This window comes from Drosophila takahashii, chromosome 2L (assembly GCF_030179915.1).
Source record: "Drosophila takahashii strain IR98-3 E-12201 chromosome 2L, DtakHiC1v2, whole genome shotgun sequence".
NCBI classification, from domain to species: Eukaryota; Metazoa; Arthropoda; class Insecta; order Diptera; family Drosophilidae; genus Drosophila; species Drosophila takahashii.
Genome location: NC_091678.1, coordinates 11,467,238 through 11,488,936, shown reverse-complemented (window position 1 = coordinate 11,488,936; position 21,699 = coordinate 11,467,238). Strand labels below are relative to the sequence as shown.

Below are 21,699 nucleotides of genomic sequence, written 5' to 3'. Positions count from 1 at the left end.
AATCAAATCATGGAATGGCAGCAGTACAATCAGTTGATTTACTGCTAGCATAACTTCTCGCACTCCTAAAGCGTTGTTTTTTGTTTCTCTATCCATTATCCATTACATTATTATGTAAAGAGATTGACGTTATTGGGATACAATTAGCAAAAGATTTTTGGTTATGTCAACATGACATGTTTTATTCACACATTTAAGCACTTGTAAATTTTGATAAATTCAGACAGCGGTTATAAAACCTCAATTGATTTAAAACACTCAATTTAGAGATCCCCTGTCAAATTCGTAACACTCCACAATTTAGACACCTCCAAAAGGGGGTCCATTTAGGATGTGGCGGAACCACTTAGAGTATTCGCCGATGGATAATGCGATCGCATCAGCATGCAGCGCTCCCGATCGATGAACAGGCTGCGCCTCTTTAGCATTATTTCCCGTTCAAGCCGAGCCCTTGAGCTGACCAGATCCGTCTTGACCCGCTCCGCCTCCTCCAGTTCGTGGAGCAGAGCCGAAACGCTGCTCTGGATGGTGTGCACTCCGTCGATGAGCTCCTGCTGAGCCAAATCCCGGCAGTTCTCCACATTGGGCCGATAGCTGCGGTTGTCCATGCGCGTTTGGGCCACCTTCATGGAGGCGTCGAAGGAGGCAATGCGTCGCTTCATCTGCTCAATGCGGTTCTCCACATCGGCCAGGCCCTGCAGGATTTGCTTTAGGTCATTCTCGAACCGCTGCACCGCCTCCTGGGTGCAATTGATCCTGGAAGTCAAAGCCTTCTCGACGACATCGGCCTGCGTGCGAATATCCCGAGCCGCATTCATCATCGTTGCGTTCAGCGTATTCCGCAGGGTCACCGACCTTAGGCGACACTTCTCACAATCGTCCAGGGTTTCCATGCTGAAGTGCTCCCAGTACTTCTCCGAAGCCTGCTCCGGTGGCTGTCTTACTGCTCCTGGTCTAAACATTATCGTCCTAGAGCAATTGTTCAGGCCCGTGTTCAGGGTATCAATCTCATACGCCTCCTTCTTGTCACTCCAATCGTATTCGAGTCGCTGCCGAGCCGTGCGATTCTCCACCTGCTGGGTGTTGAAGTCATCGAGGGTCTTCATCAACAGCCGTCGGATCTCGGCAATCAGGGCCAGCTCGTTGACCAGCTCCTCCTCCACCTGATCGCGAACCAATTCGGTATCCGGCCTTGTAGCCCTCTTTTCAATACACTCCTTGGCAATAGACTCGGGAACTCCGAGAACCACCATCGATTTCCTCAGCTTTATGCGCTCCACCTCCATGGTGGAAATCTCATCGGCCATTGCCTTGATGGCATTCTCCAGGGTGTTCTTCCACTTGCCAATCAGCTGCGAACGGATCCTCAGCTTGTCGGTGGTCTCATTCTGCGACTTGGCCACCAGGGCCGAGAGTCTCAGGAACTCGGTGGTCGAACTGAAGCGGTTTCTGTGGATTGGGAAAGGAAAATATGTTATGGAGCTTTAATCTCTAACTGCATCCCTACTTATCCGCCCTGCCCAGACTGCCGTTGACCACCTGCACCGTCTCGTGATTCCTTGTTCGCCACTCATTGGGACTATATCGCGTGATCGAGTAGCGATCCACAACGGGTCGTGTGCCTGTAATACCCGCCATGGGACTCCAGTCCACTTTGCCCGAGGCCCACGGCCCGATGGGACCCATGGGCATCAACTGGTCCTTGTGGGGCAATTCGTCACCTTGCTGGGGCAAATAGCATGGCGGATTTCGAAGGTCATCAGCTTCTGGATCCATTGCACGCTGAGAGAAAAGAATTGGTCATTAAAATATTACTTCGCAAAGTATAGACTTATTAAATGAGTCTTTCAATTAAGTGTATTTACTTTAACCTTGATATAAAGATATTTAATATCTTTAAGTATTTCTGTATGCACAGACAATTAAAATCGGGATCATTTCAATATTCACAAATTAATGTAAAATATATTAAAAAAATTATATTTCTAAATCTCTCGTTTGGGAATTCTTTCAAAATACATACAAGTACTATTTTTTTTGAATTTGGTATCAGTGTCGTTCCTCTACTTAATTTATTTCTTATAAATGTGGTTCCATCTTTTTGCTGAATGGTTTCCAGCAACCAATTTGAAACCAATTTCACCAAAATGTACTTACTATATTTTAAAATCTAATAAAGACTCACCGCAAACTGCACTTCCTCCATTTTCACCGGCCTCTGCGATTGTTTGTACTGCTCGGCCCGAATGTCGGCCATTTGCATCTGCTGCTGGTCGACGCCCGCCTGAAGGTCGCCCTGTAGCTTCTGGTGCTCATGGGCGGCACCCATGATATTCTGCACCAGGTGCTGCTGCGCGGCCTCATCGGGGTGAGGGGTCAGGGCCACGAGGGCGGGCTGCGGCGGCTTCTTCAGGCGGTGGGAGGGCGGCTCCGTTGGCAGGGGACAAATCAGCGGAGCCGGACAAGCTGATCCGGGATTCAGCTCGATGGTCTTGCCCTTGCACTCGGCAATCGCCTCCGGCGACTTCTTCTCCAAGCAATTCATCGTCGGTTAACTTTTAAATAACTTGTAAAATTAACAAAAATCAGATGGAGTGTAAATCAAGTACGAATGTGTTTCGGTTGGTGTTTGGGGACAGACTGAAAACTGAAAATTTCGAACGATTGTTTGAAGGTCGCAAACAAGGAAAAAAGGTTGCTGGGGTGTTATGTTTGGGCTGTTGGCAACGGTTGCTCTATTGTATTATACATTTTATACAGATAAGATTTGTTAAAACATTTTCCAGCTTTTCAGAAATATTAAATATTTCTGTTTTAACTTTATTTTGAAACCATCAAGAAGTACAATAATATAAATACGAGAGAGCTTTAGATCTTTTTGTGTAACGTTGTACCCTTTGATAACTATAAATTTAGAGGGAAAAAGCCTAATTTCACTTGGCCATATTCTGGAAAAACATGATGGAGAACTCGAGGACATTGGTGGGCTTGTATCGCAGCAGATTGAGGACGTAGTCCTGCATAAAGTCGGCCAGCTGCGAGTTGCTGCTCAGATAGCTGGTGGCATTCTCGTAGTTGAGGGCCTTGAGTTCCCTAAATTTGCGGGCCAGCTGCTCGTTTTGGCGCCAACACAGCTCCAGTTTTGGAAGAATGGGTTCCTTTCGCTTTGGCGGCATGCAGGCGGCGTGTAGGAGGTAGTTGTAGCCCCGCCAGTAATGCAGGACAATGCGACCCTCGGGGGTCATGAAGGTCTCGGCCACATCCTGCAGCTCGTCGTTGAAGCACTGCTGGGTGAAGATCTGCACGACGTTCTTGTAGGTGCGATAAAAGATTCGCACTATCTTCCGCTCCTTGGACACAACCAGATTGCAGCGAAGGACGCGACCATAAAGGTTCATTGTGTAGTACTCGAATTGGCCCACAAAGTTATTGGCCACCAGGTGGCGCATTAGCAGCATTATCCCTCCATCCAGGACAAACACATGATCGCGATCTTTGATATCAATTCGAGCTTTGAAGCGCTGCACCTCCTCGTTGATCCTCGTCTCCCGAATGGCGGTGAGCATCAGATCGGCATGATTCCTTAGCTCCAAGGTCTTCTCCACCCGCGTATTGTCAATACGATCGAACTCCGATCTCTTCTCGCAGATCAGCAGGAACTTATCGTCGTATTTGCCCTTCAACTGATGGCCACACTCCACCACCCCCTTGCCCTTCTTCATCTTGCTGCTGCTGAAGATCACATAGCCATCGAAGGACTCCTCCACATTCAGACAGAACCGGCCAATCTGCTCCAGTTCGCGCTCGAAGAAGATCTTCAGGTTCTCGTTCAACTTGCAGTTCGTATTTCTCAGCTTCGAAATGAACAGCTGCTCCTTGAAGATCACCGCCTGTTTGGTGGGCAGGAACTGCTTCGGGTTGATGCCCCAGTCGCATTCCTTGAATTGATCATCCGAGGGCTCGATCGGCTGCAAAAGGGCCGAGATGATGCTCGACACGCTGATCTCGTCCTGGGCATCCAGCTTGTCCAGCTCCTCGCAGGCATCGTTGGCTGCCCTCTTCTTGTTCGGATCACGAAACTGGTCGAGGTCACAGGTCACGAAGAGCGGCGGATCCAGCTGATGTTCCTTTTCCTTGCCTTTGGCAGCTGCAGAAAACAGTTAGGAAGCAGTTAATTAATTAGAAAGTGAATCTTACCCATTCTTTGGATTTTTACAGAAAAATTTGCGTTAGGTTTATTTTAAATCAAATACAATTTTCTTTTTTCCCAGTTCATGTATGGTAGTGTCAAAAAAATGTTATTTAATTTACCATTTTAAGGAGGAACAAAATATTTACTGAAATATGAACACCTACTATAATAAATTGTACAAAAACACGTACTAAAAATTAATGAACCAATTTGATTTATTGCCTTTTCTGATCAGTTACCAATAATTTATATTTACTCTTTCGTTTTTTTTAAATTTAAATTAAAATAGTTTCAGCATCAGAAACCCCTTTTGCTCTGCTATTTAAGTTTCCTTTTATTTAAAATATCTCAAGGAAACCTACAGGAAATTTTAATTAAAGCCATTGAAATATTTCCTACATAATTTATACGACTCCATATACAAAACAATTGTTTCTTGTCGTTGTACTGGCCGAGAACTTGACTTGGCAATTAGTCGGAGCATCTAAGTAAGTAACGCTCCTCGGGAACATCTTCAAGTGAGCAACTCTGAAGAGGCCCCGAGGCGCATCAAAATTGGCGCTGCAGAAGGCGGAACAAGCAGAAGAATGCCTGACATGCTCCTCAACTAATTGCAAGGCCAACAGCTCTTCAGACGACTTAAAGAGCGACAAAGAGCATGTAACTTCTGCGACTGCCGGAGTTTGGGTTGTGACAAGTGTAAATAAGGACGAAAGGACGAAATAACTGTGTGTGTGTGCTGGTAGCTTCAATGGCGACTTACGGCGACTGTAAGCGAATGGCCAGCAAATAAAAGGGTCGCAGGACGCAGGACATGCTCATTGTTGTTGGCTCATTAAAAGGCAAGGAGCGTGTGCGAATATAAACAGTTAAAGGTGGCACGAAATAAGGACCGCTCACACACACACACGTATACGTGCCAGGATAAAAGGCGGCACAAAGGGTAAACAATAAATAAAATGACCGGCCTTCGAGGCCGAGCAATATTAAATTTGTTATTAAGCTTGTAATTATTTGCTGAGCCGGAAATGTAGGCATCTGCCTGCTGCCGCTCCCTCATTTTAACAACGCGAATTACGCCCGATGAAAATGAAAATATAAATAAATTATGCAAAAGACAAAGACAATGCGTTCGTTTTTTCTTTCAGCTTTCATTCCTTTCACTGCCTACCATTCAGGCTGGAGATCTCTTGTTGTCCGCTTATTTCACAGTCAAGTAAACTTTGAAAGAGAGGATACTCGAGAGGACAAAGGAGGTCCAAGGCCCTAAAGCAAGGACCGGGTCTTGAGTACTTTCCCTGCACTGAACAAAGTAATGCGATCGTCGAATAAAACTGATCATTAGAATGAAACCACACAAGGTTTTTAAATCTTTGTTTAAGGTGCCTAAAAGGATGCCACAATATATTTTAAATACTCCCTATACACTCCCTACTTTTAGACAATATTGCAGATTTTTAGACAAATCTTTATCTTATGAAAATAGTCTTTATTGTTAATAATTTTTTAATTGAAATTAAATATTTTATTTTCTTTGCTTTGAAAATATTTATTTTTCAAGAGGGAAAATGTTTTATAATTTCGTATCCTAACTTGGCTTAGCCCAAATTTATTGAAAGTAATTTATAGTAAAATCAAAAATTCTTTTGTACAATATATTCTCGCTGTGCTTTTATTTACGCTGGAATTCTCATTAATTTGTTATGCATTTCTCTCTACGCTACGCGTAAATTAACTACAATTGTTTCTGTGCGACGTCCACTTACATTTAATCTTTGTCTTCATCTCCACACACTTTTCATTCGTTTGGGCCATTCATTGCGCATTCATTTCAGGCCTCGTTCATTTCCTTTGCATTTGTTTTGCATTTCTCGTCATTGTTCGCCCTTTAACCTGACCAACTTCCCCTCCGCCCACAGCCCCACCCCCCTGAGTGCTAAAATAAATCAAATGTACGAGTGTGTGTGTGTAAGGCCAAAGAGGAACTGACACAAAAAAAGAGAAAACAGAAAAAAACAACTAAAAAAGCGAAAACAAATCTTAAATGAAAATTGTAACCGCTGCGGCTGTGCAAAAAGCCATTGGGAAACCGTTGGGAATGGGAAAAACTGACGGAGAGAGGGGAAAACTGTTGGTAATCTCCAGGCCCACATGTATCGGGCTTGTGGGTTTTGGATTGCGGATGGCGGATTGGGTGGCTTGGGTGGCGGTGGGGGCTTAAGGGTCAGTAATAAATGTCATGATATGAAATTTATTTACGCGCTGCGAAAAACCAAAGCAAAGGAATGCAATAACAACAGAGCCAAGGACCCGAGTACCAAGAACAAGAATCGGAATCGGAAGGACAATGCCGCAAATACTCATACACGCACACACACATACAAAAGCCTTGGCCAAATCGCCAAAGACAATTAAAATGGAATGCCAAAGAAGAATGCCGAAGGGCCAAAATGGATGATAGAAAACCTTGATTCAAACCGGCTATTGAGATGGGCAAATAATTGCTAAGCGCGGTGGAAAGCATTTTCAAAAATATTATCTGCACGTCATAAATATTATTTACTGGTAGGTACATAATCTTAAATAAATAAAAAATGGGTTTGTTTCGTAATAGTAATTACAAAATAATTATTTCCTTATTATTAAGATTCCTAAAATGCAAAATGATTTAAAAGTATAAATTGTTTAAAATTTATTTCAAGTAAATTTAAAGTAAATACCTAATTATAGGTACTTAACTTAATTTTAAAAACATTCTTCCTTTATTGAAGCAAAGGCATTTTGTATTAACACGCATCAGTCAGCTCACTCACACGAAATCATAGCCCTAATGCAAAAATGTTTAACCGGCTGAGATTTCCTTGACAACATCCTTCACTGACACACCTGCAATTATACAGGCGACACGCAACAAGAGGCGAACAAAGAAAAGCTCAGCAGCTTCAGTGCTGATAGCAAAGTAAATAATACAAATTCTCGCAATTTTTCTGTAATTAACACATCCCATTCAAACGAGAAAGGGGGGAATCCCCGTCACACATGCCATATATCATATATATCTCGTTTGTTTCGGACGAGAAAGTTGAGGGGGCAGAAAGGACTCCGGGTAGCGCTGCAGGCATGAAACCTGAACACCTGAACAGGTGAGAAGAGGGAGCTCTGGATGGGTGGAATTCGCTTAGGAGGGAATCCTCGACTCGGTTAACACATAAAGCACAAAAGTGTTGTCATCTCGCATCGCATTTTTATGAGCTGTTCATGTGAAAGGACATGCAAGCCATCTTCTTGTTATGTTAGTGTTTTGCTCATGTCAAGTTTAAGTGGCAGCACTCGGCATATAACATCTCACATCAAAATTGGCATGCTTATGGCGACTTAAGGGTTTTATCGTCTACCAGTAAATAAGCCTTAATTAGGTTATTAGGTGATCATTAAGAAAACAATTTTATTTTATGGCAAAATAAGTGTAATTTTAATAAATTAAATTACAAATCTTTAACCAAAAAAATATCCTTCTCATTACAAGACTAACAAAAAATATTTATAATTTATACGCATAAGTCAAAAGTTATAGAAATAAAAACAATTCAGAAAGCAAAGAAGAACCTTCACTTCGTTTCGACCATTTTCCGAACAACACAAAAACTTTATTATATAAAATGCAAATTATTTTTCAATTTGATTTCATTATACAGTTCCGGCGAGCATTATCAAGTACAGTCGTTTCTTGTTTTTCCCTTCTGCCATTTTGCATTGACAAGCAAACAAACCTCGAAAACTCGGCAAAAACTGCAATGCAAAAGAAAAACTTGAGGCAAGGTGTTGTATTGTTGGTGTTGTGGTAACAGGTGTGTTGGAAAAGCTGAAAAACAAGCTAAAAGCGCCGAGTGCACAGTCTGTTCGAAAAAGTTGATTGTTGTTTAGTTTTGTTTTATTTTACAATAATTTATTTTTTTTTTCTGTTCTCCCTTTTTTATTTCAAAGTTTTGCGCCGAACATTGCCCTATTTACATTGCATAATATTCCGAAAATATGTTAAAATGGCCGCATTGTTTATTGATTTTAAACTAGATGGGTAAAAAGTTTTATTTGTCTAGCAAAACTGGCTAGCAATAACCAAATGAAAACAAGTATTTGTGAAAAATTTCCATCCATTGTTTATGATAACCAGATGGCGAGCCAGATGTCGGGGTAAAATAACTACTCGAAAAAGAATGCATACTTTTTGAAGATTATTCACAAGACAGCGTCAATCAACTTAAAACTCTTTTAATTAGCTTAGCAACCTGTCTGTGGGGAAAAAATTGCCTTCATTAAAGGATAAGAAAAGGAAACAAAGGATATTTTATAGCCAATTAGCAAAATATGTAATTACATGAAAGGCAATCTTTGAAACTAATAATAAAGATGGATTTCAGTAAACATTTATATAATTTCAGTAATAAATATATGGAAAACTTAAACTTTACTTGCCACAAGGTCCACATGACTTTTTTTTCAGAGATTTCCTAAAATCCCATATGATCTACAAAAGATTTCTTTAACCTTAGCCAGTGGCTTTTATTATTCACAGAAGAGAGAAGCGATGAATAGCGAGTCTCCAATTAAACTCATAAATATGTACCCTTTCCATTCAGCTTGTTCGCCACCAAAGTTGTTTAAAAAACTGTTTGCAAAAGTGTAAAGTGAAAGCAAATATATTTGCAGGCGCATAAAAAAGCCATGAAAACTGGCGAGTGACATGTGAAAGGATGTGGATGTTGATGGGGATGTGGATGTGCCGGTAGGATAGCTATAGCTGGCAGGCAGTTGGGCGTAAACCACTCAAAGGCGCAAATAAATACACCGCCCGCATATAGAAAGGTGGGCGTGGCGGTAGGCGGCGAGGTCCTTTGTTTGCGCCCACTGTGTATATGTTTGTGTAGGCTCACGAATGCCCCTGAATGTGTGTGTTAATTTGCCAACAAAGACACGTACACACACGCAAACAGCATTTAAGAGATTTGTTAAAAGAGAAAGTTCGCACCTGAAAGACATCGCTGGTCTGAAGTGTTTACCTTGTCATTGCTATTAATTTGAGCGCGCTACATAATAGCTGTGTCAATATTTTTCAAACATTTTCTAAAAAGGTGCGAGTCCTTGAAAATATGCACGGGGAATCCAAAACGAGAATACTATGAATAAAACTTGACGGCTTACAGGTCATTAATAACTGGGTTTATGGTTGAAGCCAAGGGGTATCTCAAAATAATAATTTTTATAAAAATAAGTTGATCATATTTTTTATGAGAAGTAGAGCTTGAAAAAATATCTATAGTTTCCCATTTAATTTGTGTTTGTTATGGAAACGATATTTTCAAAATATCGAAAATATCGATCATTTTCAAGCTCCATTAAAAACTGTAACTGTGAACCTCTATAGAAATTTTGTGTCAACTTATTTCAACATCAGTTTGATCTAGTGTTCCCTGCTTTAGCAGACTTTCACTCTCCAATCTGAGAAATACTCAACAGGCAACAGAACAAGCAAATGCGCCTAAATTGCGTCTACACACAGCCCAAGCCTGCAGCGGGATAAAATCGCCCTGTTGGCAGGCAGGGCATATCAATCAACGTTCTGAAAAGGACTCCATTGTGCGTTAACAAGTGGCACGTTGTCGGATTGATACACAGGCTCAAAAAAGCGAGCGGAGGTATAGAAAAGCAGGGCAGGGCAGTGAGGTGCAGGGGACAGGCCAAAAACCGAAACCAAGCCAACCATGATGTATCTATAACGGAGCCTTGGCTTTTCCCAACGTTTTCCAAGCTTCAGCTTTTTGCCGAAGGATCTCTCCACAGCTCGCAGTCAACATACACGCAAAGAAAATATTAAAAGGATATGAAAAATAAGTAAAAACAAAGGGCTAGATTTCGAAATCGGGTTTAAAAACGTTCCTAACAAAATGGCAAATAAAAATAAATATATTATAGCTAAATAAAAATAGAATCACGAAAATAGATTTATTATTTAGTGAGTATTTTTTATCAATTTCAAAGGATTTCTGATTTATAAGTATATCTTTATCTAGAAATTTTCCTATATTACGTTTATTTTTTGTTTTTTTTTTAAGTGAACAGTTATGTTTGGCTGGATTTCGGGGTGATTTTTATTCCGTGTGTAGATGCCGGCTGCAGCTCAAACATCAACAGTTGCGCTGATACTTGCAGGTTCCTTCAGATGTTCAGATGTAGATGGAGCTGCAGCTATTCTCGTTTGGCGGAGTATGTCACCGACAACGTGGCCTGCACACACGAGTTTGGCAGGACAAAAGATGGCAGGGGGTTTGGATGGGATGGGGTGGGAATCCCGGGGATAGTGCTCGAACAAGTCATCAGCCATGTACAGGAAGTTAGTTAGGCGGGCCCAGATTCCCATCCGAGTGCCAGTCTCATTCCCAGTTGAGGCTCTGGCTCTGCCAAAATGTCACCAGCGACAAGTTGTTCAAACAGCAAATTACATGCAGCCTTAGAGCTGGCGCTTCTGTTGCGAAGGACGATCTGCCCTTAAAGTAGTCGGCTCCAGAGATTTTTTTGTGCAATTCCCCCAACGGTGGCGGCATTTTGAATATGCCTTCGTTTAGCATTTTCCACCTTTTTAGCCCAGCATTTGTATGTGTATGCATTTGGCTGCTATTGTTGGCGTTGATAATACATTTCGTACATATCTCGTGGCGCGCGAGTGTTACTTTTGGGCTTGTTGAGGCACAAAAGTGCACTCGGGTATTGAAACTCCAACAACTGATAGCAGGCGCAGCATACAAAGCAGCCAGGGGAAAAACAACTGGAGAAAAGATGAACAAACACGGGAAAAAAGGATGAACTACAGATACTCTTTGTAAAAATAATCACAAAAATAGACAAGAAAAATAATTTACTATGTTAGTTTATTAATTTAAATTTTATAAAATATTTTTTTTTTTTTATCTGTTTTATCCAGTAACATCACTTGAAATTTATATATCTTTTTAAACTAAAATAAAATAATTGACTGACCTAAATCTTAATAACTATTCCCCGGCACTTCTAATAAACAAAGATTAACCAGCTGCATAATGTTAAAAGTGGGACAGTGAGTCAGGGAAAATGGAAAATGCCAGCTACGAAAAAGGCGTGATAGGGAGAAAAACAACAAGTAACCCTTTGGGGAAGTCCTTGCTATACATATTCTCTAGCACAAGTTGCTGCCTGCTCTTTAAAATGAAACGTTTTTAGGAAAAATATCCGCTCCATTCATTCATCATCGTTTGCTGACTAATTGATTTAAGTTTCCTTTCGAACTCATTAGGTTCTCTAATGTCCCCAAAGTCGAGAGAATATATGAAAATCATTTTTACTATTTGTGCGCCAGCAAGGACATGTGAAAAGTTGACTCAAAAGTTTTTCGGATAATTGATTTGCATGGGGAATAACCCAATTTGGGAACACACAATCTCCAGCTTGATTGCAAATTCACTGGTAAGCGAAAGCACAGATTTGGCACAGAGATTCGAGGTGAGGGCATGGCTTTCCTAACAATAATCCTAGGATAATAAAATATTTCTAATAATCGTTTTTATTAAACATTTTGAAAACAAAACAAGGACAAGTGTAAACAACTGTCTGATAAATATTTAGCTTTATAAATCGATTTTTTAAATCCAAACTTTTAACTGTCCGCTGTGCACAACGCATTGCAAATAAACACATCATACATTTTTATTGCGAAAATTGTGTCAAACATTTCTGATAAGCATCAGGCCATGTACATCAGCAAAAAAAAACACGAGAATAATGGCACAAAAAAAGAGCAAATTGTCTACAAAATTTTTGACAGGCAATTTGCCTACACAGTCGTTTCTCCTCCTCCAAACGTTTCGCCTGTCCCTCCTCATTTCAGCTTTTGCTAACATTTGAAATAAGCAATTTTCACATATTTGTATGACAACATTTACGGCACACACTCAGACGAAACTGAAGCAACATTAAGCCATAAAAATAAATAGTTGGACGCAGAGAACGACGATACCGAGCAGTTATATTTGAAACGGAGTCAAGGCAACGCCCCATTTGGGAAATGGCGGGGCCTTAGGATGATATCCAACATACAAATGTGGGTACTGGACTTTTTAATGCTGATGAGGCTGACCTGACACCCCCCTCTTCTACTGCCGAGGAAAATGAAAATTGTTTAAAGGAAAGGCTGTAGAATTGTGACATATCCTGCATTGAAATAATAAATAATAACATAAATATTTAAAAAAACAAAGTGGGAGTGTGGTTCATTCTTAAATTTAATACTTTTATACTTTTGAACTTTTTATATAAAATTATTTTCATCCATCATTAGTAAACTTAAAACTTTGAGCTTTCCCTGTACTAAAATAGCAATAAACTCTATAAATACTTTATGCTCTGAACTAATAAGCAGACACCATCCGTTTTCTTAACTTCTTAAAACTTCATCAATTCTTTTGCGATATGAAAAGAATGAAGTCAAAATAAAAATCACAAAACAAACTTCTCGATATTGCAGACAAATTAAAAGTAAGCACTGCAAAGTTTCGAATAAAATATGTAGGAGTTGTAGAGCAAACTTACAGAAAATACAAGTAAAATGAACTTTAAAATAATCCCGTTCGGTCCGACAAGACAATTAATAATCGTCGGGGAATCGGGGAATGTAGGGGTAATGGAAAAGTGTTTGAGCTGGGATATATAAATGAACAGGCCATGTCAAAGTTGCACTCGGCGATGCCACTTGATAATTTTGTTTTGCTACCCGCTTAATCGCTCCCCCGAGAACAATGCATCCTAGTTTGGTCCTGGACGCTTCACGTCCAACGCCTCTGCCTCTTGAGCACCCGGCCATGTCGTCAGCATCACCGGATAACTGTCGAACGAATTGATATTGTTTACTTTTAATTAAAAACAATTTGCTTCGCTGGCTCCTAGCCACAGCACATTGAGCAGCTCTCCGACGAGGACACGAACTCACATCGACGGCTGACAGGAAGCGAGGGCCAAGCTTCAAACTGCAATCTCGAAGTGCACGGAGAAAAAATTAACAAAATAATATATTTATAATAATTTTAACAAGCATTAACACATCACGTAAGGTCTTAAAGTTTATATTATAAACAATCAAAAGGACAATCTAGAAAGGTTTTTCTAATAACTAATGAGCTTTTGTGTTTTTTCTGTGTGGATACTTGAACTTGACGATACTCCGATAACCGGTTTTTTTTTTTTGCTAATGGAAATTAAATTCTCTGTGGAAGAAGTTGCCTTTGATGGCATTTGCCGATGACTTTGCTTTGAAATTTCCATGTTATTGTTGCATTTCTTAGTGGTAATTTAAATAGAAGTCGATCAAGAAAAGAAGTTCATTTTAAATGCAGTTGTATAAAAAGTTTTCTTTAATTAAAAATTAAATTGAACAAAATTAAATGGATTAAAGTTATATAAAATTCTGCTGGAATATTTTGTTGGTGATCAAATAATTTGTAAAGCCGTCTAGCCTCCATAACATTTAAAAGACCCAACCTCTACTCCCTGAACACTGTCAAACAGAAATTCCGAACTCTACATATTTTATGTCCATTTCCCGCCGACTTCTAATTAAAAGCCCAACGCCAAGGCCTTAACCCTTTTTAAACGGCTCGAACACAAGTTTGCCCACCGAAAGTGTTTAGTTGTGAAAAAAATGTACTTAAGAATTTATGCCAAGAAAAGTTCTGTCGCCTTCAAAGTAATCCAAAGTCTTCGTGAGACTTAACCAAAAAAGTTACTGCTAGTTTTCGGCGGAGGCCTATCTCTTTAAAGTTTCACCTGCCCAGATAAAGTCGCAAACTTTTGCCTTCATTTCAAAATTAATTAAACGTTTAAGACTGGCACGGGGCGCCCAGCCACTCTTGAATAACCAAAGTTCGTGAAGATTTCGATTGGCGAAGGACAATGGCTACATTTAATTGGGGTTTTCGATAATAATTGGCCACAAGCGGCTTAAGGTGTGTTCACGAGTATTTTTGCCGAGCAACCTTAAGCTCTCAAACTGGAAAATTCAGCACAAAATTCAGCACACAATTGACATTGAGGTTCTTTGTGCGACTGGGACTTTGGTCAACTTATCGCTTACCAATGAAACTTTTTCGCAGACAGGTTGACTAAGAACAATACGTAGTACTTATAATTCTCTATAAGTTTATACTTACGTGGGTTCATATTTTCTCACCCTTCCCCGGGGAGTTTTCCTTTGTTTGTCGCAGCTTAAGCGGCTTAAACATTGAACTTGATTGTGTCTGCGTTGGCCGCAGTCTGCGATTGATATCGTTTCTGTCAGACTCATAAGCCAATAAATAGTAATAAATAAATATGACCAACGGCAGATGAATTTCAGTTACAGACCGATTGGGGATTAAGTGACGGAATATATAAAGCAATGGTTTCAATTAATCATAGTAAAAGGACTTCCCAGGACTTTTTATGTTTTTTTGGAAAAATATATTAATTTAGTTTAAAAATATTGTGATATTGTTATAATAATTAGTACTTAAAACAAATACCACATAAAGCCTCTAGCTGTCTGAAAACATATTTACGAAAGCCAATGTGCGACTAATTAGCTCGCTCTTGCAATATTCAGCTGACCGATAGCATAATAGGTATTATCGGGTAACTGAGCCAAATGTAACCATAAAATTAAACTGCCAGCTCAACGAAATATTCATACATGAACTCGACAATGCAGTTTGATTGATAAACCCCTGCATGGCTGAAAGTACATATAATGAAGTAACCAAACCCCTCAATTTCGGAACCCCCTGCAACCAATCGACAACACTTCATGCAATTTGCAGCAAATCAAACTAAACATCGTATGAGTGTTCTCGATATTGATGTTCCTGGCTGTGTATGCGTGCTCTGCAAATAGTTTGCGCTGATTTTAGCAGCAAAATAAATTGCAACAATTATGTATGGGATCGGTTTATGTATGGATTTCGGGAGAACTATGGGGAAAGTGGGAATAACCTACGGCAACTATCGGAAAACTGTTTCAAATAAATACAATGTAATTATTGAGCTATACAATGCACTAATACACGCACCCAGCCATTCACATACATATGCAATCAGGAATTTCGTAATTATATTTGGGAAGCTGTTAATCACAAAATGCGCGGCCTATGCAAATATCACATCCAGGTGAGCTGCAGCCTCGGACACAATCCACACTCTGAATAATTGATGCTCTTCGACCAGAGGCTAAGCAGAGTTTCTCGTGAGCTTTGGTATTTATTTAAGACTTATTAAGGAATATAACAAGATTTAAGAGCTAATCAACTGGGTTTTTAGACCTGCAAATCTGAGATAAATTTGTAAAATATTTTAATAATCAAAGTAATTCTTTTTTTATGTTTTTAACTTTTAATATATATTTTAGAATATATTTTTACTACATCGTAAATAGGGAAACCATATTTCGGCTGGGACATTTTTAACCCACAACCCTTGTGTTTGCATAAATATTTTATCACTTTATTATACGGACTTCAATACAGACTTTTGGCAGTTTAGCTGCGGCAATTTGCATACGGGACGCTAGTTCCAGTAGCTTGCATATTCGGAAATTAACCAAATATGCCGCTGATTTGTTGCAAACTCTGTTAATTTATTTGTTTATTGAATTTATACGGCATTCGAGGGCCACACACATATGGCAAAATAAGTGAGCGTATGCAAATTACGATGCCAACCTTTTATAGACATTTATTTCGTGTTTGCAGCTAGCGAGCCATTCATTTATTTGCCACTGGCCCCTGTCAGCATTGTGACAGCAGGCTTACACGCGTAAAAATTTTAATTAGAAAATCTGCAAAAATATATCAAACATTTTCACACATTTTTCGACAGCACAGCCCGTGCACAAATATGCCAATTGTTTGCTGCTTTTTGACAACGAGCCAATGGAATGTCCAAAATGCTGACAGATTATGGCCAATGATATTTATCACGAGAATATATTTGGGTTAATGAATACAAATGAGGTCAACCTATTTATGGGCAATAATTGCTAAAAAACTTATTTTAAACTTTTCCCACTCTTTTCACTTTCAAAAAAGATTTTATTCGAACAATAAGGGGCCACGTAACGCAACCCCTTTCACTCCTTGATTAACTCGATATCCTTGCCAATCATATCCGAAATTAATTGGCCAGGAATCCCCCGACACATTAGGACGATGAAGCGGTCTGCGACGAGTATTAGCCCCAGATGCCAAAAGGTGTGAATCGGCTATCATGAACGGACCTGCCACGCCCACTGCGAAATGCCTCCCCAGGGTGACGTATGGATAATATTGTTGATGCTCCTGCGCTGCTGCCACAAAATTCAATCAATATAATTGCAACACTTTAGCAAAGGACTCTGCCAGGATCACACACATAAATATAGCTACCCACACTGGCACACTCGGTAACTGTGTGAGTGTAACCAAGGCAAATTGCGTAAACAATGTAAAGCGTTTCAAATTTATACGTCGGCCCCAAAAACTTGCCCCAAAGGAACCGGCGACAACGGCAACTGATGACGAGCTAAAAAAGGAGTAAAAGGACCTAAACATAAACCTGTAAATGTTTCAGTGTGTATGTGTGTTTGGGCGGGGGTAAGTTTGTGTGGAAAGGTGTATCGACGGATGGTAAAAAGGGACGACATGCGTGTATTTTCGACTAGAAGTTTATGCACTTAATTAAGCCCCAGCTACTACAGTCCATATATGTGCTCCAGTGAAAGAGAAAGGTTCACTGGAAATAATCTTAGTTGGTAAATTTGATAAAGGAGACTTTTATCTGGTATTTTGTGGTATTTTTAAATTTTTGCCAAGCATTTCACAAGTTTATGAAAATTTTTTTTAGATTTCTCAAAGTTTACTACCAATTTAATTTTCTACTAGCAAATTTATAATTCATAAAAGAAAGGTAAGATAAATCGTTTATTAAAATAATTCATTTTTCTAGAAATTTTAGTTTTTTTCAGTGTATACAGAATAGCAAAGGAGAAGTACACAAAACAACTATGTTGTGTGGAATGAAGACGGAGGATCTCAAGTACAGCCGCCGTAAGGTCCCTCGAGCAAAGTTCGCCATTTCGTCGGGTGGGCGGAAAATGTGTCGCTGAATTACTCAAAACTCGAACTCAACTTTTCACCCACCCACACAAACACACACGCACACGAATGGCGTGGAAAGGATGTGGAAAGTGCGGTGAACTTGTAGCCACAGCTGTGACTTTGAAAATACATTCAATCATTTTCCGAAAGTTTTCCCGGACATGTATTTTATTTATAGTTTTGCAGCTGAAAGAACTGCCCTTCTTCTTCCGCAGTTGTGAAACCAATTAAATATAAAATTATCAATCAACCATGCACAATATCTGCTTTGTTTACTTGAAAATAAGGTTAACTGACTAATTTGCTTAATGGTCCCAGGTCACGGTGCGCTTCACGCCTAATTAATACAACCAATTGGTATAATTTTTGTGGCTGTCAGCATTAAATTAATTTCATTAGCGAATAATAATTCTCGCAAAAATTAAAATGATCATTGCAAGTGTCACACCAACACGCGGGGTAAACAAACAACAAAAATTGGTTTTATTATGCAACAATATAAGGTAATTAGCAGGTCAAATAAATGGGAAATTAAACAAATACGCATCGAGTGCAAAAAAATAACTTGATCTAAGCTGTCGGAAGCTTATGTGGTTCACTTGATGATATTTATAAAATATTATAACCATTTAAATATATCTTGGAGACTGTAAAACTAATGCTTAGTCAGTTAATCTTTCAAAATAGTAGGCAATGCTTTTGGTATGACATTTATTAAATAACTGTATAATATTATTCATTAACAGTACTATTCAATTTAAGGCTAATGAAGTAACATTAAGTAAGCAAGCCAATTAATGCGAATGAATTTACAATAATTTGGTCTCGACACAAGGAATCTACATTTCGTTATTATTAAAAAAATAATTCTAATGAAGTTTTTAGATTCTGTATGCACCTTATTACATTTGCTCGCTCAGCGCTTTTCCCATGAAATCCCCTGTTGCTGATTAGAGAAAGCGAATCTCACGTACGGCGAGAGCATTCGCCTTGAACCCTCTACGAAAGTGCTGCTGCTGCCAGTGTTATTATTTCCTTATTCTTATATAAATCCATTTGAAATGCAACTTTTGCGCTAACGCATAAATCTTCAGCACAAATTGCAAACAGGGAGGAGGATCTGGAGGGAAGGCAGCAAAGCGTAGCTGCGAAGCAGTCAAAGCATGTGTTGTGCCACTCCACATATAGAGCACATATAGATATGGATGTGTACTATATAAAAGTGTGTATCCAGATGCTTGTTTGTATATATATTGTCGCAACATCAGTCAGGATTAGTTGTAGAAGTTTCCCAGTACCAGGACTAGTGGCCCCGGTCCCCCCATCCCCCCCATCTTGTTTGCCATGCTGTAACCGTCACGCAGAACGCTCCAGCATGCTGCCAGCTGTACCGCCCATCGCCCACTTACCACCCCAAAAACATCCGCCCAACCACCCACCTCACAGCCGCTGCTGTTAGCCTTGTCCTTGTGTTGTGTCTTGTCTTGTTGAAGTTTTCTGCACCGACGTTGTTGTAATTGGCTTTGGCTGTTTGTCTTGTCTATTCCCTCCGAAAGTGTGTGCCTGTGCCTGGAAAGTTGCTCCCGTTTTGTTTGCCTAACTCATTCTCGTTGAAAAGGCCAGGGGAATTAGTTAAGCAATTGCGCCGAAAGTTCCACCAAATGTAAAATTGTAATGTTCCACATAAGCCCGATTCAGAGGCATTTATAATTAGCTTCTCCTTGGAATACTCATCTAATTTTTTTGGTATTTTTGTAATTTTCTAGAAAAATATTAAGACCAGGTTTGTTAAATTAAATCCTTTATTTTATTTATTTTTCTATGGCCACATTTCACATTAAAGGGCATAGCAGACTTACCTAGGGAAAACGGCCCCCAGCGATTTTTAAAAATTTTGAATCAGCGATGGTAGATAATTAGAAGGAGAATATGGAAACCAATTTTCAAAGCTATTGGACATTTGGCTGAGGAGTAATCGTCTGCAATCCAAAAATGTATTTAAGCTTATATCTGACCAACGGAAACGCTTAACTGAAAATTAGTGATGAGAAATCAAAGGGATAAGAAATAGGTCCTCGCTAAAGAAGCTTGGAATTTTTAAGACTTTTTAAAAGTGCAGAAAACCGCGATTAAAATTTTCAAAAAAATCTTTGACCACTTTCACGTTTTGGCAACACCACCAATTTTTTACAGCTCCTGTGTCTTTTAACCATTGAATTAATAAAATAAAATCATAATTTTATAGGTGGTGCAACAGTGTCAAAGAAAGAAAAAACTAGATTTCAAGTAGTTTTGTGGGACTTTTTCTACAACCCGGCCACCCCAGTTTTTTTTTTTAAGTTTTTGAAGTGCACAGTACCAACTTGATTGCAAAGCCCATTGCTTCCAATATTTATTCTCACACCTATTTTGGCACTATCATCACTCTTTTGCCGTATTTTGGCGTTAGAAAGAAAACACGAAATCAATTTTATCTTTCGAGCAGAAAGCACGATTTGCATAATTCAAAAGCAGAAGTATCTGTCTTTTCATGGCCGATTACGAGATAAAAAAATAATGCTTTCAGACCATAGATGTCCATAGATGTTCAGACAATTTTTTAAGTCCAAAAGTAGGATTTCGGCCAATAGGTAAATTTAAAAAATACCATTTTATCCCAATTCACTGGATTTAATGTGGGATCTCCGTTGAGGAATTCGCTATGAATTCTTTTCATTGACCTATTACTTTTTTCCAAAGCATATACAATTTTGTGTATTACATATTAAAAGCCTACTTTTGGACTTAAAAAATGGTATCGCTGGGTCATCAATGGTCTGAAAGCATTATTTTTTTATCTCGTAATCGGCCATGAAAAGACAGATATTTCTGCTTTTGAATTATGCAAATCGTGCTTTCTGCTCGAAAGATAAAATTGATTTCGTGTTTTCTTTCTAACGCCAAAATACGGCAAAAGAGTGATGATAGTGCCAAAATAGGTGTGAGAATAAATATTGGAAGCAATGGGCTTTGCAATCAAGTTGGTACTGTGCACTTCAAAAACTTAAAAAAAAAAACTGGGGTGGCCGGGTTGTAGAAAAAGTCCCACAAAACTACTTGAAATCTAGTTTTTCCTTTCTTTGACACTGTTGCACCACCTATAAAATTATGATTTTTTTTTATTAATTCAATGGTTAAAAGACACAGGAGCTGTAAAAAATTGGTGGTGTTGCTAAAACTTGAAAGTGGTCAAAAGTTTTTTTGAAAATTTTAATCGCGGTTTTCTGCACTTTTAAAAAGTCTTAAAAATTCCAAGCTTTTTTAGCGAGGACCTATTTCTTATCCCTTTGATTTCTCATCACTAATTTTCAGTTAAGCGTTTCCGTTGGTCAGATATAAGCTTAAATACATTTTTGGATTGCAGACGATTACTCCTCAGCCAAATGTCCAATAGCTTTGAAAATTGGTTTCCATATTCTCCTTCTAATTATCTACCATCGCTGATTCAAAATTTTTAAAAATCGCTGGGGGCCGTTTTCCCTAGGTAAGTCTGCTATGCCCTTTAATAATAAACACCAAAATAAAGTCCATGCTTGTGGGTCAAGATTTAAGCCAAAATCTAAACCAGCATGGAAACATAAGAATTAATTAGCTCACAAAGCTAGTTCATATAACACGAAGCGTTTGTCGCGCTCTCTCCGGCTAATTGTGGACTTGTGCGGGTCGTTTCATTGATTTATGGCTGCTAATTTCAACGCATGGCGTTCAAAGTATTAAATAATAAACTCTATCCCGCCAAGAGGCTCTCGATCCTGCTGTTTTCCCGCCACGACTCCGCCCCGAACATCATCCTCATCAGGAGCTCCCCGCTGAGCTGCAATGAGGCGCCATGGAATATGAGACTGTGTAGCACAAAAGGGGGCTTCCCCTTTGGCCGCCTGGCAGACTTTACAAGTGTTTCCCTTGGTTTTATGGGCCAGCTCAGAGCGGCGGGCGGGACATGCCCGTTTTCCTCTCGTTGTGTAATGAAATTAAAGGCGTAATGCAATACAGCTGGCAAAGTTTTTGCAGCGGTTATTTCCATGGGCTCTCGTTACTCCTCGCTCTTTTGCCTGCCAGTAGCCTTCGCAGCTCCTTCGCAGACAGGCATTAAATTTAATTAATATCTTCCGCTTTTTTAACAGACTGTGGTCTTCAAAAAATTTGATGCCATTAGCCGTTCTTTAATATTTTTGTGAAGCGAGTTTCAAAAATATATACAATTTTTAACTTGGTAAAGTAGGCTTTGGAATCGGTATTTTTCCCGTATAAATTGTATCTAGTTGGCCATGCTTTATTTTTCCA

At 39.4% G+C, this 21,699-nt stretch overlaps 2 protein-coding genes across 2 annotated transcripts; both read right to left on the bottom strand.

Annotated features, from left to right (window-relative positions):
- Positions 1-154: 154 nt before the first annotated feature.
- On the bottom strand, positions 155-2,653 carry Tektin-A (Tektin A). Its single transcript, XM_017147331.3, has 3 exons — positions 2,186-2,653; positions 1,508-1,782; positions 155-1,449 (listed from the first exon to the last, which is right to left on the bottom strand). Exons 1-3 carry the CDS (start codon positions 2,543-2,545, stop codon positions 327-329), a joined length of 1,758 nt encoding a protein of 585 aa, XP_017002820.2. The 5' UTR covers positions 2,546-2,653; the 3' UTR covers positions 155-326.
- A 222-nt stretch (positions 2,654-2,875) lies between these two features.
- On the bottom strand, positions 2,876-4,345 carry LOC108061249 (uncharacterized). The gene is made up of 2 exons (XM_017147340.3): positions 4,198-4,345; positions 2,876-4,147 (listed from the first exon to the last, which is right to left on the bottom strand). Exons 1-2 carry the CDS (start codon positions 4,199-4,201, stop codon positions 2,934-2,936), a joined length of 1,218 nt encoding a protein of 405 aa, XP_017002829.2. The 5' UTR covers positions 4,202-4,345; the 3' UTR covers positions 2,876-2,933.
- Between the last annotated feature and the right edge of the window lie 17,354 nt (positions 4,346-21,699).

Excerpts from the sequence above, each read along its gene's own strand:
- Tektin-A (XM_017147331.3), bottom strand. The coding sequence starts at position 2,545 with ATGAATTGCTTGGAGAAGAAGTCGCCGGAGGCGATTGCCGAGTGCAAG. Across the intron at positions 1,783-2,185 it reads TGGAGGAAGTGCAGTTTGCG|CGTGCAATGGATCCAGAAGC; the intron begins GTGAGTCTTTAT and ends CTTTTCTCTCAG. Across the intron at positions 1,450-1,507 it reads AGTCTGGGCAGGGCGGATAA|AAACCGCTTCAGTTCGACCA; the intron begins GTAGGGATGCAG and ends CCCAATCCACAG.